Source organism: Narcine bancroftii, chromosome 10, assembly GCF_036971445.1.
Source record: "Narcine bancroftii isolate sNarBan1 chromosome 10, sNarBan1.hap1, whole genome shotgun sequence".
NCBI lineage: Eukaryota > Metazoa > Chordata > Chondrichthyes > Torpediniformes > Narcinidae > Narcine > Narcine bancroftii.
In genome coordinates, this window is record NC_091478.1 from 32,383,243 (window position 1) to 32,396,443 (window position 13,201).

The 13,201-nt window shown below is 43.3% G+C and overlaps 1 protein-coding gene across 1 annotated transcript in view; it reads left to right on the forward strand.

Moving 5' to 3' along the window:
- The first annotated feature begins 501 nt into the window (after positions 1-501).
- The window catches only part of pde6c (phosphodiesterase 6C, cGMP-specific, cone, alpha prime), a 34,227-nt gene continuing 21,527 nt past the window's right edge, over positions 502-13,201 (forward strand). Inside the window, exons 1-3 of the mRNA XM_069900552.1 lie at positions 502-2,150; positions 12,734-12,886; positions 12,977-13,066. Coding sequence (XP_069756653.1) covers positions 1,674-2,150; positions 12,734-12,886; positions 12,977-13,066 — 720 coding nt within the window. The 5' untranslated portion in view covers positions 502-1,673. The remainder of the gene's footprint in view (positions 2,151-12,733; positions 12,887-12,976; positions 13,067-13,201) is intronic.

Here is a 13,201-nt window from a genome sequence, read left to right on the forward strand (position 1 = left end):
TAAGCAGATGCATAAGGTACTGCAGAGGATTGTGGGGTTTCCCCGGGGGCTCTGGATTCCTTCCATGTTGGAAATGTACCAGGGGTTGGAGGTCAATTGGATGTCTTTGGGCTGTACGGCCTAAGGCCGAAATGGCCTGTTACTTTGCTGTATGTCGAAAAAGGCCTGTTCCCCACTGTATGACCATTGTTCCTATGTCCTACCTGGCCATCTGGCTACAAGAAGATGAATCTCTATATTACAATTAACTCATAACCTTTTTTTAAAAAGTGTATGAAACCAGGCCGTAAGTTCAGGAGATAAATAGGAATGTCTGCAGCTCTGAATTTGAGGTCAGGGTGAAAGTTTTTTAATTTTTAAAAATTTTTCACACTATGAACCATACTGACCAAAATACACACAAACATTTCCCTCTTGAAAATACACAATGTCATTTTGTCCTCTTTTCTCCCCCCTCCCTCCTTCACCCCACTTCCCCACCCACTCAACGTTCAACATGTATGAGGTCGGGGTGAAAGTTAATAAGATCATCGTGGGGCAGGAGGTAGCGGCAACGTGGTCGAGCAAAGTTCAGGAAAAGTGCCAGTTATGGGAAGGCGAGTAAAACCAGGAGTCCTTCGCGATCTTATTCCCCTTCGGATCCCATGACTGGCACGAACCTGCTGAAAAGCCGGGTGGAGCAGTGGGAGCGAGGGCCAGGTTTGCCGCAGGTCTGATGAGCTGCACTTTGTGCCGTCCATCGTTCAACGTTTTAACCTGGCGAGTCCTCACGGACCTCGAGTGCTACATTTCAAGGTGCGCTCATTCGAACAGCACATTGGCAAATATAGCGAATCTTCCTAGGTGTAAATAGCAACCCCGTTGATCGTATTACGGGGAATTAGAGGAAGCAAGAGGGATGATCTCTTTTAAAATGCGGCTTCTCCCACCGACAACAACCAACCAGCTCAATTCCACGTTGCGAAATCCTGGCTGAGACAATCAATCGCAAACTTCCCAGTGAATGTGTTTCCAGTGGAAAATGCAACTCACGTTAAACGAATGCTGCATCTTCTTGGGATCCCTACTTTGAATATTATGCTTATTTGTCGATGAGCCAATGCAATTTATTAATTATTACTAAAATTGCAAAGCTGAATAGAAGTCTACATGTTGCTGTCTTCCCAAACTGGCCACATCTCCCATCAAACTCGGCGAGCAGGAAACCCCACCAATTACATGCATTGCCCTTGGCAAGTTGGAAAATTTGTAGGGCCAAACTTGCGTGGACCCGCGGCTGAACCCAATCTCCTGGAGCAATTCCGCCAGTCGACCAGCATCATTGGGAGGAAAAAGAAGCTCTTGGGTTCCTCCAGCAGGTTGCGGCGTCCTTGGGTGTCTCACGTGTGTTTCGTCTTAGTTGAGCGCATTAATGAGATTGTGACACCCAATCTCCATTCAAGAATGGCCAATCTCAGAACGATTTAAATTCCTGACGTGCCGTTTCGAGGCGCTCTGGAAGATGCCTCGACTATTCAGTCTTTGGCTGGTGTCCACTTTTGAGAGATCGTGGGAGCTTTGTTAAACAGCGGGTCACAGGGGTTGCCCGACAGACCGTGATCGCAGCTGCCAACATTTCACTCCCCTTTACCTCGGTGGTGCTGATCTAAAACAAAGAGTGGGTAATAACAAACATGGGAGAAGTTGACAAGGAAGCAGTCGAGCAATATTTGGAGAATAACCCACAGTTTGCCAAGGACTATTTTGATAGGAAGCTCAGACCAGAATCAATCAGTGCGATCCTGAACGGCACAAAGGTTGAGTTACCGAATGGCGCTTCCTTCAAGGATCTATGCAAGTTGGAGGAGTCTGACATCGTGTTTGAGCTGGTCAGGGAGATGCAGGACGTCTCCAATGTAGATAAGCAGATGCATAAGGTACTGCAGAGAATTGTGGCCCTGGTCGCTGCAGACAGGGGCAGCATGTTCACATTCAGGTCGAGGAATGGGGTCGCTGAACTGGCCACAAGACTTTTTAATGTGACCAGAGACTCCAGTTTTGAGAGTGATCTCGTGGTACCGCAGGCCGAGGTAGTTTTTCCATTGGACATGGGGGTAGTGGGATGGACTGCACATACCAAGAAGGTGCAGAATATTGCTGATGTTAAAAAGGTAAGTTGCCTTTTTGAATTATTTAAATATTGTGCATTCAATGTAAACAAAAATCCGCATTTGAACGTACGATTGTGTATGAGGAGTTTTCTTGAAACAGTTGTCATTTACACATAAACTTTGCAGGGCAGGTGAAGTCTATCCAAGTTGTTGGAAGCTTTCATTGGGGTGATATTTGACTAAGGAACTATATAAGTAGAATTGGGGAAAAAAATGTATTCTATTTCTACTCTTGAATACCTTGTTTGATTGTCCTTCCACTATTACTGCACAATATTCTAACCATGTCTCCCATTTGCCCTTCAGCCTGCTTCACAATTCTCTCATCTTCTTCTTCCTTTTTCACCCTGAATGTTTCCTTTCCTTGCTCTCCTGTTGCCTTCAATTTATTTTCCATTTTTCACATTGTGTAGCTTCGTAGCATAACATTAGTCAAACCAAGGAGATGATTGTGGACTTCAGGAGGAAGTCAGGGGAACATGACCCAGTCCTCATCGAGGACTCAGTAGTGGAGAGGGTCAAAAATTTCAAATTCCTGGCCATCACCATTTCCGAGGATCTGTCCTGGAGCCTCTATGTTGATGCAATCACGAAGGTTTGCCAGCGGCTAAACTTTGTGAGGTGATTGAAGAGAATTGGTATGTAACCGAAGACTCTCAAAAACCTCGACAGGTATACCGTAGAGAACATTTTGGCTGGTTGCGTCTCTGTCTGGTATGGGGGTGCCAATGCTCAGGACAAGAAAAAAATACTCCAGAGGGTTGTTAACTATGACATCACAGGCACCAGTCTTCACTCCATTGAGGACATCTACAAGAGGTGGTATTTTAAGAAAGTGGCCTCTATCCTCAAGGACCCCCATCACATAGGCCATGCCCTCTTCACTCTGCTATTATCTGAAAGGTACAAAAGCCTAAAGACGAGTACTCAACGCTACAAGGACAGCTTCTTTCCCGCTGCTATCAGATTCCTGAATAATCAATGAACCAAAGGCACTGCCTTGGTTACATGAATGTTTGCATAATGATGTTGCCGCAAAACATCGAATTTTGTGACTTGTCCATGACAATATATTCTGATTAATTTCTGTGCCTTTTACGATTTTTCTTTCCATGTTGATCATATTTCTCACCTACTGGGATTCCTGTGCCCTGGTCCATGTCTTGCCCTAATATCTCACCTTTTCTATTTGCATAAAAATATAGGTTCCAATATCGTCACATAATACTACATTTAGAATGTAACTTACACTGAATTCTTTAACTTTTTCCACCGTAAGCAGATAGAGAGTTGCCACTTTGTCCAATGCCCCTTACAGAATTATACAGCACCTGGTGTTCCTAGGAGGTTTCCCCTCCAAGTACTGACCAGGTCTGAGCTTGCTTGGCTTCTGAGATCAAACAATCTCAGTTGTTTTCAGGCTATTAGGCTTATGAATTACAGTGGCTTTCAACTTTTATATATATAGGCATTTTATGGTTACATTTATGTTTAAGGTTAAGCCTACTTGTTACATTATATGTGACAAAATGGGAAGTTATTCTGTGAGCAATCAAACATTAATGCAGCCATTTAAGAAGAACAAGATCCCCAGTTACAGAATATAGTTAAAATGATTAAAATATCAAATATAAAAGGTTCTTTTGATGCATTATTGAGTGGGATATTGAAACATAAATAGACCCTGGACAAAGATAAAGACAGCAGTGGTGGGAGGGGGTGTTAATACAGGACTACAGATTTTTAGGGTATACTGAAAGTGGGGCACTGGTATAAAGAGAAGCTCAAGATTAGAGGCCTGTGGAGCTGACTGCACCTGAAGGTTTATTGTGGCAGAACCACCAAGAAGCAATAAACGCTGGGAAAAAAAATCAAACATTGCTGAAGAAATGTATCAAAATTTTAGGTGGATGTTTCATCATGGGTTGTGAAAAACTAACCCATGATATGAAGAGTATTACAGTGGAGAAATAACATTTGAAGGAATTACAGAATTGCCAGGTAGTGGGAAATCAGAAAGGGAAGTGGATAAAAATAGCTCAATCTGATTTTGAATGCAGAAATCTGTATTAAATGTTAAACATTATTACATTGCAGGTTAAGATATGTTATTCTGAGACATGGCTTATCGATTCCACCTTATTTGCGTGCTTAATATTTCATAAAAAGATCAAGGCATGGTATCAGTGATGAGTCTAAAGCACTACCTAGAACATTTTATCTGCAAAGCATTGAATAGCACGTACACTGACATCTGTCAGTCGCTGAAATGGTAAGGTTAATCTCCTGCTCATTTTGGATGGTGTTTCCTCATTTCGCTGAAGCTATGGCAGCTAAATTTAGACTAATCCTATCAAGGGGAGAAGGGACACAAGGTGGGTGGCTCTCGCTATTGTCTGTGAACAGCAGCACTGTCTTTTTCCTGAGAATTGTTAGGTCTGCTTTGTTCATGAATGAGTGAGACAAACACCAGGCTGAGTCGAAATCAGGGTTCTTTGTTCTTTATTACCGGATTGTAACACTTGGGACTAACAAGTTAGTCGGAGAATGCATTCTGCCGTTATCAGCAAAATGGTGATTTTTTATACCCTTGGATACATGTTTAGAACATCATCATATCATTACTTGTCCAATGACTAAAACTGTTGCTATCCTTTCCCTGCTAGCTTCCTGCCTCTCAATCCATCAATGTCTCTCTTATCTTGTAAGTACAAGGATGCATTCTGTTACTCCTTAGTACTGGGTGACTCCTTCTCCGGTCCCATCTCATGATGTTTTACCTAACAGGAGTACAAGGACACCTCCCCTTCTTGTTACTGCCCTGTACAGGGTAACTCCCTACACATTCCCATCTCATGATGTTTTACCTTACAGAGTATGGTGGTGATTTTAAAGGTCTTTTGTTGACGAAACATTATATTCGTACTTCAATAACGTCTGCACGTTATCAAGCAGTTCATTTCTGGTCTAAACTTGCTTTCTCACTCTTGTAAGGTAAAACATCATGAGATGGGAATGTGTAAGGAGTTACCCTGTACAGGGCTGTAACAAGATGTGAATGCATCCTTGTACTTACAAGATAAGAGAGACATTGATGGATTGAGAGGCAGGAAGCTATCAGGGAAAGGATAGCAACAGTTTTAGTCATTGGACAAGTAATGATATGATGATGTTCTAAGCACGTATCCAAGGGTATAAAAAATCACCATTTTGTTGATAACGGCAGAATGCATTCTTCGACTAACATGGTTAGTTGCAAGTGTTACAATCCGGTAATAAAGAACAAAGAACCCTGATTTCGACTCAGTCTGGTGTTTGTCTCACTCATTCATGAACAAAGCAGACCTAACACTCTGTACAAATCCTGTCTTAAGTTATCTTTACTCAACAATACCTGAAGTGGGGTTTCTTTTTACTCTTTCTGCCTAACCTGCTGAGTATTTTCAGTTGTCAGAAATACAATTTGTATTTAAGTAAGCTGTTAAGAAAACATTCAAGGCATATTGCAGGGGAGTTACAAAAGTGATGTCTGACACTAAGCTACTTAAAGAGATAGTAGGATGGATGACTAGCTTTGTCAGAGAAGTACATTTTAAGTAATACCATCTTCAGGGGAGGGAGTGCAATTGATGAAGGAAATTTCAGACCATGGAGTTTGAAGTTAACAATGATTTGCATAAACGAGAGTACAGCAGGCTAAAGCCACTTTCAGGTGCTTGGATGCAGATAATATGCCGGCAGATGCGGCTGGGGGAGTGCAGCTGGGATGTTCAGGTGGCCGCGGAGAAGACGCCTTTCTGTCACCTTTACGTGCCGGCTGAAGGAGAGCTGCGTCCGAGTCAACGCCGTCTCCTGTTTTCTGTGGCCGTAGTCCCACTTCTGCTTTCAGGTGCAACGGGGGATTCTCCGAGCAGAATATACCTACAGGAGGAGGGTTAGGTAAGTGCTCCTCCTGGACGGGTTCTCCACTTTCAGGTGGCCACCCGACAGCCGCATTGGGGTAGAACAGGCAGCTTTACAGTCGGGTATTCTGGCCACCTGAAAGCATTTAAGATTAAGGGGTATAAAAGTCTTAGAGGGAGTTACAGAGATGGGAAGGGCAAGGCCACAGAAGAATTTCAATGCTAGACTGAGAATTTGAGAAGGCTGAAGGAGACACTCCTGAACTGCAAGTCAGTCGAGGTCTGTGAGCATTGCTGATGGCTGACGGGAAACTTGGTATGAATCAGGATGCATGTTTGTATTTCAGAGTTTATATGCGGAAATGGAATGCGTGTCTGGAATCGCGCGAGTCATGATTCAACTCTAAAATCAAATCAGAAAATGTTGGAAATATGCAGCTGTTATGGAGAGAACAAAAAGAGTTAATAGTGTCTGCAGTTTTCGCGTTTCAAAACCAATTAAGATTGTAGATTTGAACTATGATTCTTTCTTTCTTTGGCTTGGCTTCGCGGACGAAGATTTATGGAGGGGTAAAGTCCACGTCAGCTGCGGGCTCGTTTGTGGCTGACAAGTCCGATGCGGGACAGGCAGTCACGGTTGCAGGGGTTGCAAGGGAAAATTGGTTGGTTGGGGTTGGATGTTGGGTTTTTCCTCCTTTGTCTTTTGTCAGTGAGGTGGGCTCTGCGGTCTTCTTCAAAGGAGGTTGCTGCCCACCGAACTGTGAGGCGCCAAGATGTACGGTTTGAGGCGATATCAGCCCACTGGCGGTGGTCAATGTGGCAGGCACCAAGAGATTTCTTTAGGCAGTCCTTGTACCTCTTCTTTGGTGCACCTCTGTCTCGGTGGCCAGTGGAGAGCTCGCCATATAACACGATCTTGGGAAGGCGATGGTCCTCCATTCTGGAGACGTGACCTACCCAGCGCAGTTTGATCTTCAGCAGCGTGGATTCGATGCTGTCGGCCTCTGCCATCTCGAGTACTTCGATGTTGGAGATGAAGTCGCTCCAATGAATGTTGAGGATGGAGCGGAGACAACGCTGGTGGAAGCGTTCTAGGAGACGTAGAGGTTTTTTTACAAGGCTCTAAACACTGTGTACGGCCCCTCACCCCAAGTTCAAAGCCCGCTGCGCAGCTCAGACGGCAAAGTCCTCCTCAGCGACAAGATCTCCATCCTCAACCGATGGTCAGAACACTTCCAATCTCTTTTCAGTGCCAACCGCTCAGTCCAAGAATCCACCCCGCTCCAGCTCCCTCAACAGCCCTTAAGGCTAGAGCTGGATGAGGTTCCCACCCTGGATGAGACATATAAGGCAATCGAACAACTGAAAAGTGGCAAAGCAGCAGGTATGGATGGAAACCCCCCCAGAGGTCTGGAAGGCTGGTGGCAAAACTGGTGGCAAAACTGGTGGCAAAACTCTGGATGCCAAACTGCATGAGTTTTTCAAGCTCTGCTGGGACCAAGGAAAGCTGCCTCAGGACCTTTGTGATGCCATCATCATCACCCTGTACAAAAATAAAGGCGAGAAATCAAACTGCTCAAACTACAGGGGAATCACGCTGCTCTCCATTGCAAGCAAAATCTTCGCTAGGATTGTACTGTAGTCAAAACCCAGTAATACTGAAAGAACTCAGCAGGTCTCGTAGCATCTATAGGAGATAAAGATATATTCCCGACATTTTGGTCTTGAGCCCTTTCTCAAGGTATGAGTGAAAGAAGACAAGTGTCTGAATTAAAGGGTGGGGAAAGGGAGAAGAACGGGAGTGGGACGAGTTAGACCAACAGACAAAAGGTGTTAATTGGATGCACTTTGTTACTTTGCACCGATGCTGGCAGACTTGATAAATTTTCAAAGTTCAGATTTATTGTCAGAATATATACATTACATCACATACAACCCTAAGATTATTTTTCCTGAAGGCTCAGCAAAATTTCTACTTATTGTACTCAAGAAAAGATAAGTATACAAAAGAGAGAAATGTAAACAAACTAACTTGCAATACACAAAATATAAATATTCAGTAATAAATAATATAGAAAGCAACAGACCTTAAATGAGCCTCTATTGAGTTTATTGTTCAGGAGTATGATGGTGGAGGGTTGGCAAATATTCCTGAACCTGATGGCAGCAGCAAGAACAGACCATGGCCTGGGTAGTGTGGTTCCTTAATGATTGCTGCTGCTTTAGATGGTGGGGAGCCTTTTGCCTGTGATGTATTGGGTCACTTCTATTGGGCTTTCTGCTCAGAGCTATGGGTGTGCCCAAACCAATCCATGATGCAACCAGTCAGTACACTTTCTAATACACATGTGTAGAAGTTGCCTAGGTTTCCGGTCCTACCAAACCTCCGCAAACTCCTGAGGCACTGACGTACTTTTTTTCATGGTGACATTAGTGTGTTGGATCCTGGAAAGGTTCTCCGAGATAGTGACTCCCAGGAATTCAAATTTGCTCACCCTCTCCACCTTTGATCCTCAATAGCATGGTTTTCCGAAATCAGCTCCTTGGTTTTGGGTGCAAGGTTATTGTTAGTGCAACATGCAGTCAAGTTTTCAATGTCCCTTATTGACTCAATGCTCCTTTTCTGGAATCCACTACCATGGTATCATCATCAGAAAATTTGTGGACGGTTGTTGTCGTACTGAGTCACGCAGTCGTAGGTCAAAGTGAATAGAGCAGGGGGCTAACTACACAGCCCTGTGATGCACCGTTACTAATGAGATTGCGGAGGAGATGTTCTTGCCAATCTTCACTGATTGGAGTCTGAAGGTAAAGAAATCCAGGATCCAATTACACAGTGGATTATTGAGACCCAGATCTCAGGCAGTCAAGTATCTGTGGGTCACAAATGTGATTAATGTTTCAGGTCAATGAGTTATTTTAAAAAAAATCAGGGTCAAGTTAGAGATAAAACAAGGTTTTGTGTGTGAATGATGTGGTGATGTGTATCAATATCATGTTCCATCATGTGCACTGTACAGGAGCAATCTATGGGATGTAACATCGGCTGAAACTATTCCCCAAAGCAGAGTTATCTATATCTAATTGGAGTTAAACAATAAAACCTGCAGATACTGGGTCTAGTGCAATATGCAAAAGAATGCAATATCCATAAGAAATAAAAGGCAATCCACGTTTCAGGCCTGAGACCGTCATCAGGAAATTCCTATGGATACAGTGTGACCTGCTGAATTTCTACAGCAATTTTGTGTATTGCATATCTAAATCCAAACTGTAAAGGGGCCATAGATTTTGAGATCATTTGAGGAAGACAATTTTCACCCAGATGATCGGGAATCTGGAATCCATTGCTTGAATTGATGGTGGCGTTCTCTCCATGTTTCAGAAGTATGTGGACAAGCACTTAAATTGTCACACACAGAAGGCTACAGACCAAGCCATAGTAAATAGGACAGGGTATGAGCAAAGATGGTCAGCATTGATGAGGAGGCTGAAGGAGGCATTTCAGTGATTCATAATTCTATGACTGCTGTTATATGCAAATTTGACGTGTGAACTTGCAGATTTGGATTCAAGCATAATGTACGCATTTAATTTAATAAATATTTATACCTAACAAAAGTAATAACTATTAGATGACAGAATATATTATGAATTTGTTTTGATCACAACAAGCAGTTCCATATGTTACCACTGCATGTCAAGATCTGCAGCTATTTACTTGCAAACACTTGCTAAATCATGGCAATGTTGAATAATCCTAAAATTGAGATTGATTAAGAGGGATCGCAAGGATGTGCATTTCTCAGGAGATGCCTTGTCCATGCAGTGTGTGTTTGTTATAAGCAGGGGTGCAGAGCTGCTGGAGCTCACCAGACCGGCACTCCAGCACCTCATGGAGCCATTCTGACACTTCATGGGATTGCCCCGGGGCCTAAAGACTCCGGCCCCCCCTCCCCCCCCCGTCCCTGCTGAGCGCTATTCTGGACATTCAATGTCCCTGTTCCTTCCATGGCCGATCATCCTCCTTTCTCGTCCTTCCGTTCGCTCTTAATTATATAACACCAAATAGAACATGGCGGCCAGTAAGGCCAGATCTTGAGAGACCTCCTTGTTGCCATTTTTGGTGGGCTCCTGCACCCCTAGTTATAAGTCGGGATTGTGAAGCATTTTCCCTTCTGGGAATTCATTGGCACCTGAAACCTTTGGGGTCCTACTCAGTTCATTATCCTGGAGCCTTATAAATTACTGGTCAACTGGAACAAAATAGGAAATGCGGCCAGTTTTTCGACTGTCTGTCTGTATTATTCCATAAGTCAAATGAATGATATGGAAAGTAAAACTGAGTGAGGTGTCCACTTTAGAGATCATTGAATGCCATCTGTTCTGAATATCAATGGATTATTATGCCATTTTTAGAATATACAAAACCAAAAGCTGCTTTTGCCAAAAATCTGAAACTGAAACTGAAAATGCCAGAAACACTCAGCAAGTCAGGCAGCATCTGTGGAGGGAGAAACCGAAATAACATTTCAGAACGGAAGGATTATTGACTTGAAACATTGATTCTGTTTCACTCTCTGTAGATGCTGCCTATCCTACAGAGTGTTTTCAGCATTTCTAACAACTGTATGAAGTTGGCTCCATATTTTGGTGAATATTAGAATCTGAACCCCAGCTCAAATTATGACAACAAAATAACACTGCCACGTACTGATTGGTTAGAATGACCAACATATGTTTCTGTGGCCTTGAATTTCCATTGATCCCTGGAATATTGCAGGAAGACTGACAAAATGTCTCACAGATGCTCTTAACATTTATAGACTTTGGAGTGGTGGCACAAAAATCCAGCAATATTCAAAAGCTTTCTTTCCATGTGACTATTTAGTGAGCTTGGAATCAAGAGTTAGGGAGAGGTACAGCAGGGAAACAAGCCCGTTGTCCCACCATGTCCATAATAACCTTTTAGCTGAAGAACACTAATCTGAATTGCCTGCATTCGGATGGTGTCCTTCCATGACTAGCCGACCTATTAAATGTCACTTAAACATGGTGATTGTATCATTGATGCTAAATGACAGCAAAATGGCCCTGAGTTTGCATCTCAAAGCTGGACATAATGTCAGTATTTGATTGAACACTGGGGTATCATGTTTAGCGAAGCAGTTAGTGCAATGCTGTTACAGCGCCAGCAATTGGAAACAGGGTTCAAATCCTGCCCTGTCTGGAAGGAGTTTGCACGTTCTCCCCATGTCTGCATGGGTTTTCCTCAGGGGCTCCGGTTTCCTTCCACCCTTCAAAAATGTACTGGGGTGGTAGGTCATTTGGGTGTAATTGGATGGCATGGGCTCGTGGGGTGAAATGGCAGGTTACTTTGCTGTATGTTTAAATTAAATTATATTAGATTGAAATGGCTGGATGTCAAAAACGAGTTTGGATCCATTGATGGAACCATCAGGGATCTTGTACCTGTTGCAGGGTCTCCTATTGACAATAATCAACAATTAGTAAGGCAGGAACCTGGTTGACACCCTCTATCTTATTTTACCTGGCCTCGAGTGATGGTACGTTTCAAGTCCCTTCAGGTAGCTTCCTAGTCAACAGCAGCTGTTTTCATGAATCTTCCTGGCTGTGCCAGTGATTTTGCTGGATGGAGGGAGAACATGGTGGTGTTGCCATGGTTACTGTAATGGTAGCAGTGTGGACCCATGGAGAACGGTGAGTGGAGTCATTGTGCTCCCACGGGGTCCAACCACCCAGTCCAACTACGATCAGATCCGTAAAGGCTTTAAATGTCCTGTAAATGGAGCCACCAGTGGTTTTATTTAAAAATACTGCATCTATGGGGTCTGCTCCCAGGATGGTGGCATCTATGATAGGCAGCAGCCATGAGGGGTTGTAGACTCTAGGGAAGCAGAGGACTGGCACAGGTCACCAGAAAATAGGAAGACAACCCAACCCCCCCTACATTTGAGAAGGAGAAGCAGAGGAGATGACCCATGGGATGGTGACCACGGCAGTGGGCCAGTGAGGGGCTCTGAGGCCGAAGAACACACAGGCGGTGGGCTGTTGGTGATTCAAGGTGAGAAGCCAATGCAGGCTGCGGACTGCTGGAATCTGGCTCCAGACTGGCTGAAGGGTTCCTGATCATGTCGGAGGTGTGGATCTGGAACTCAGGCTGCTGATGGTTTGGACTGGATTCTGTGTGGCTGTGGGAGCGCTGGAGGTGAATCCATGGACACATGGTGTCTCTGAGGGGACTCTTTTTTTTTTGCTTTTCTTTCTCTCTGTAAGAGGCACTTCAGGCAATTTCTGCCAATGGCGAACCTGTCTGCCTTACAGAAGATGAAATTTTTTTGTGTAATATTGCACTGTCTTTATTACATGACAATAAAATGAAACATGAATCTTGTTTCATTCAATAAATTCACCATTAATACTTCAATCCAATACCTAACCAGTTCAGTACTTGGATAGGAAATGAGTAGAGGGGCCTAATGTGGACACATAGGATTAGCATAGATCCTTATCAGAGATGGGGAGAATCTGGGGTCCCATTTCTGTGCTGTATAACTCTTTTATTCAAAGGATCAAATTTAATGAAGTTGAACACAAGCAAAAATTGCCAACAACTTTTCTCGGAGAAAACAACAATGTGACTTTCTGTTTCTGTCCTAGGATGCCCATTTCTCTCCTTTTGTTGATAAGCAGACTGGCTACACAACCAAGAATATTCTCGCTGCCCCTTTGGTACAGGGGAAGGAAGTTTTAGCAGTTCTGATGGTGGTCAACAAAGTTGGCGAACCACAGTTCACAAAAGAAGATCAGGAGGTAAAAATGAATAACAGTGTGAGATTTTTATGTGGTTTTCGAACATGTCTATCACCTGATGATCTACTTGCACATATTTTGTATTCCTAGGTTTTCACAAAATATCTGAACTTTGGAACATTAGCACTGAAATTCTCCCATGTAAATTACCTCTACAGTGTGGAACAGCGAAGGTCACAGGTAATATTGAATTAAATCAAATTCTTTCTTTCCCCAATGCTTACACATTATATTTTTTGAATCTGTGTTCATGACAAAAAAAACCAAAATCAAAATAAAGGGAAGGAAAACTATGTTCATTGATACAGTTCAAGT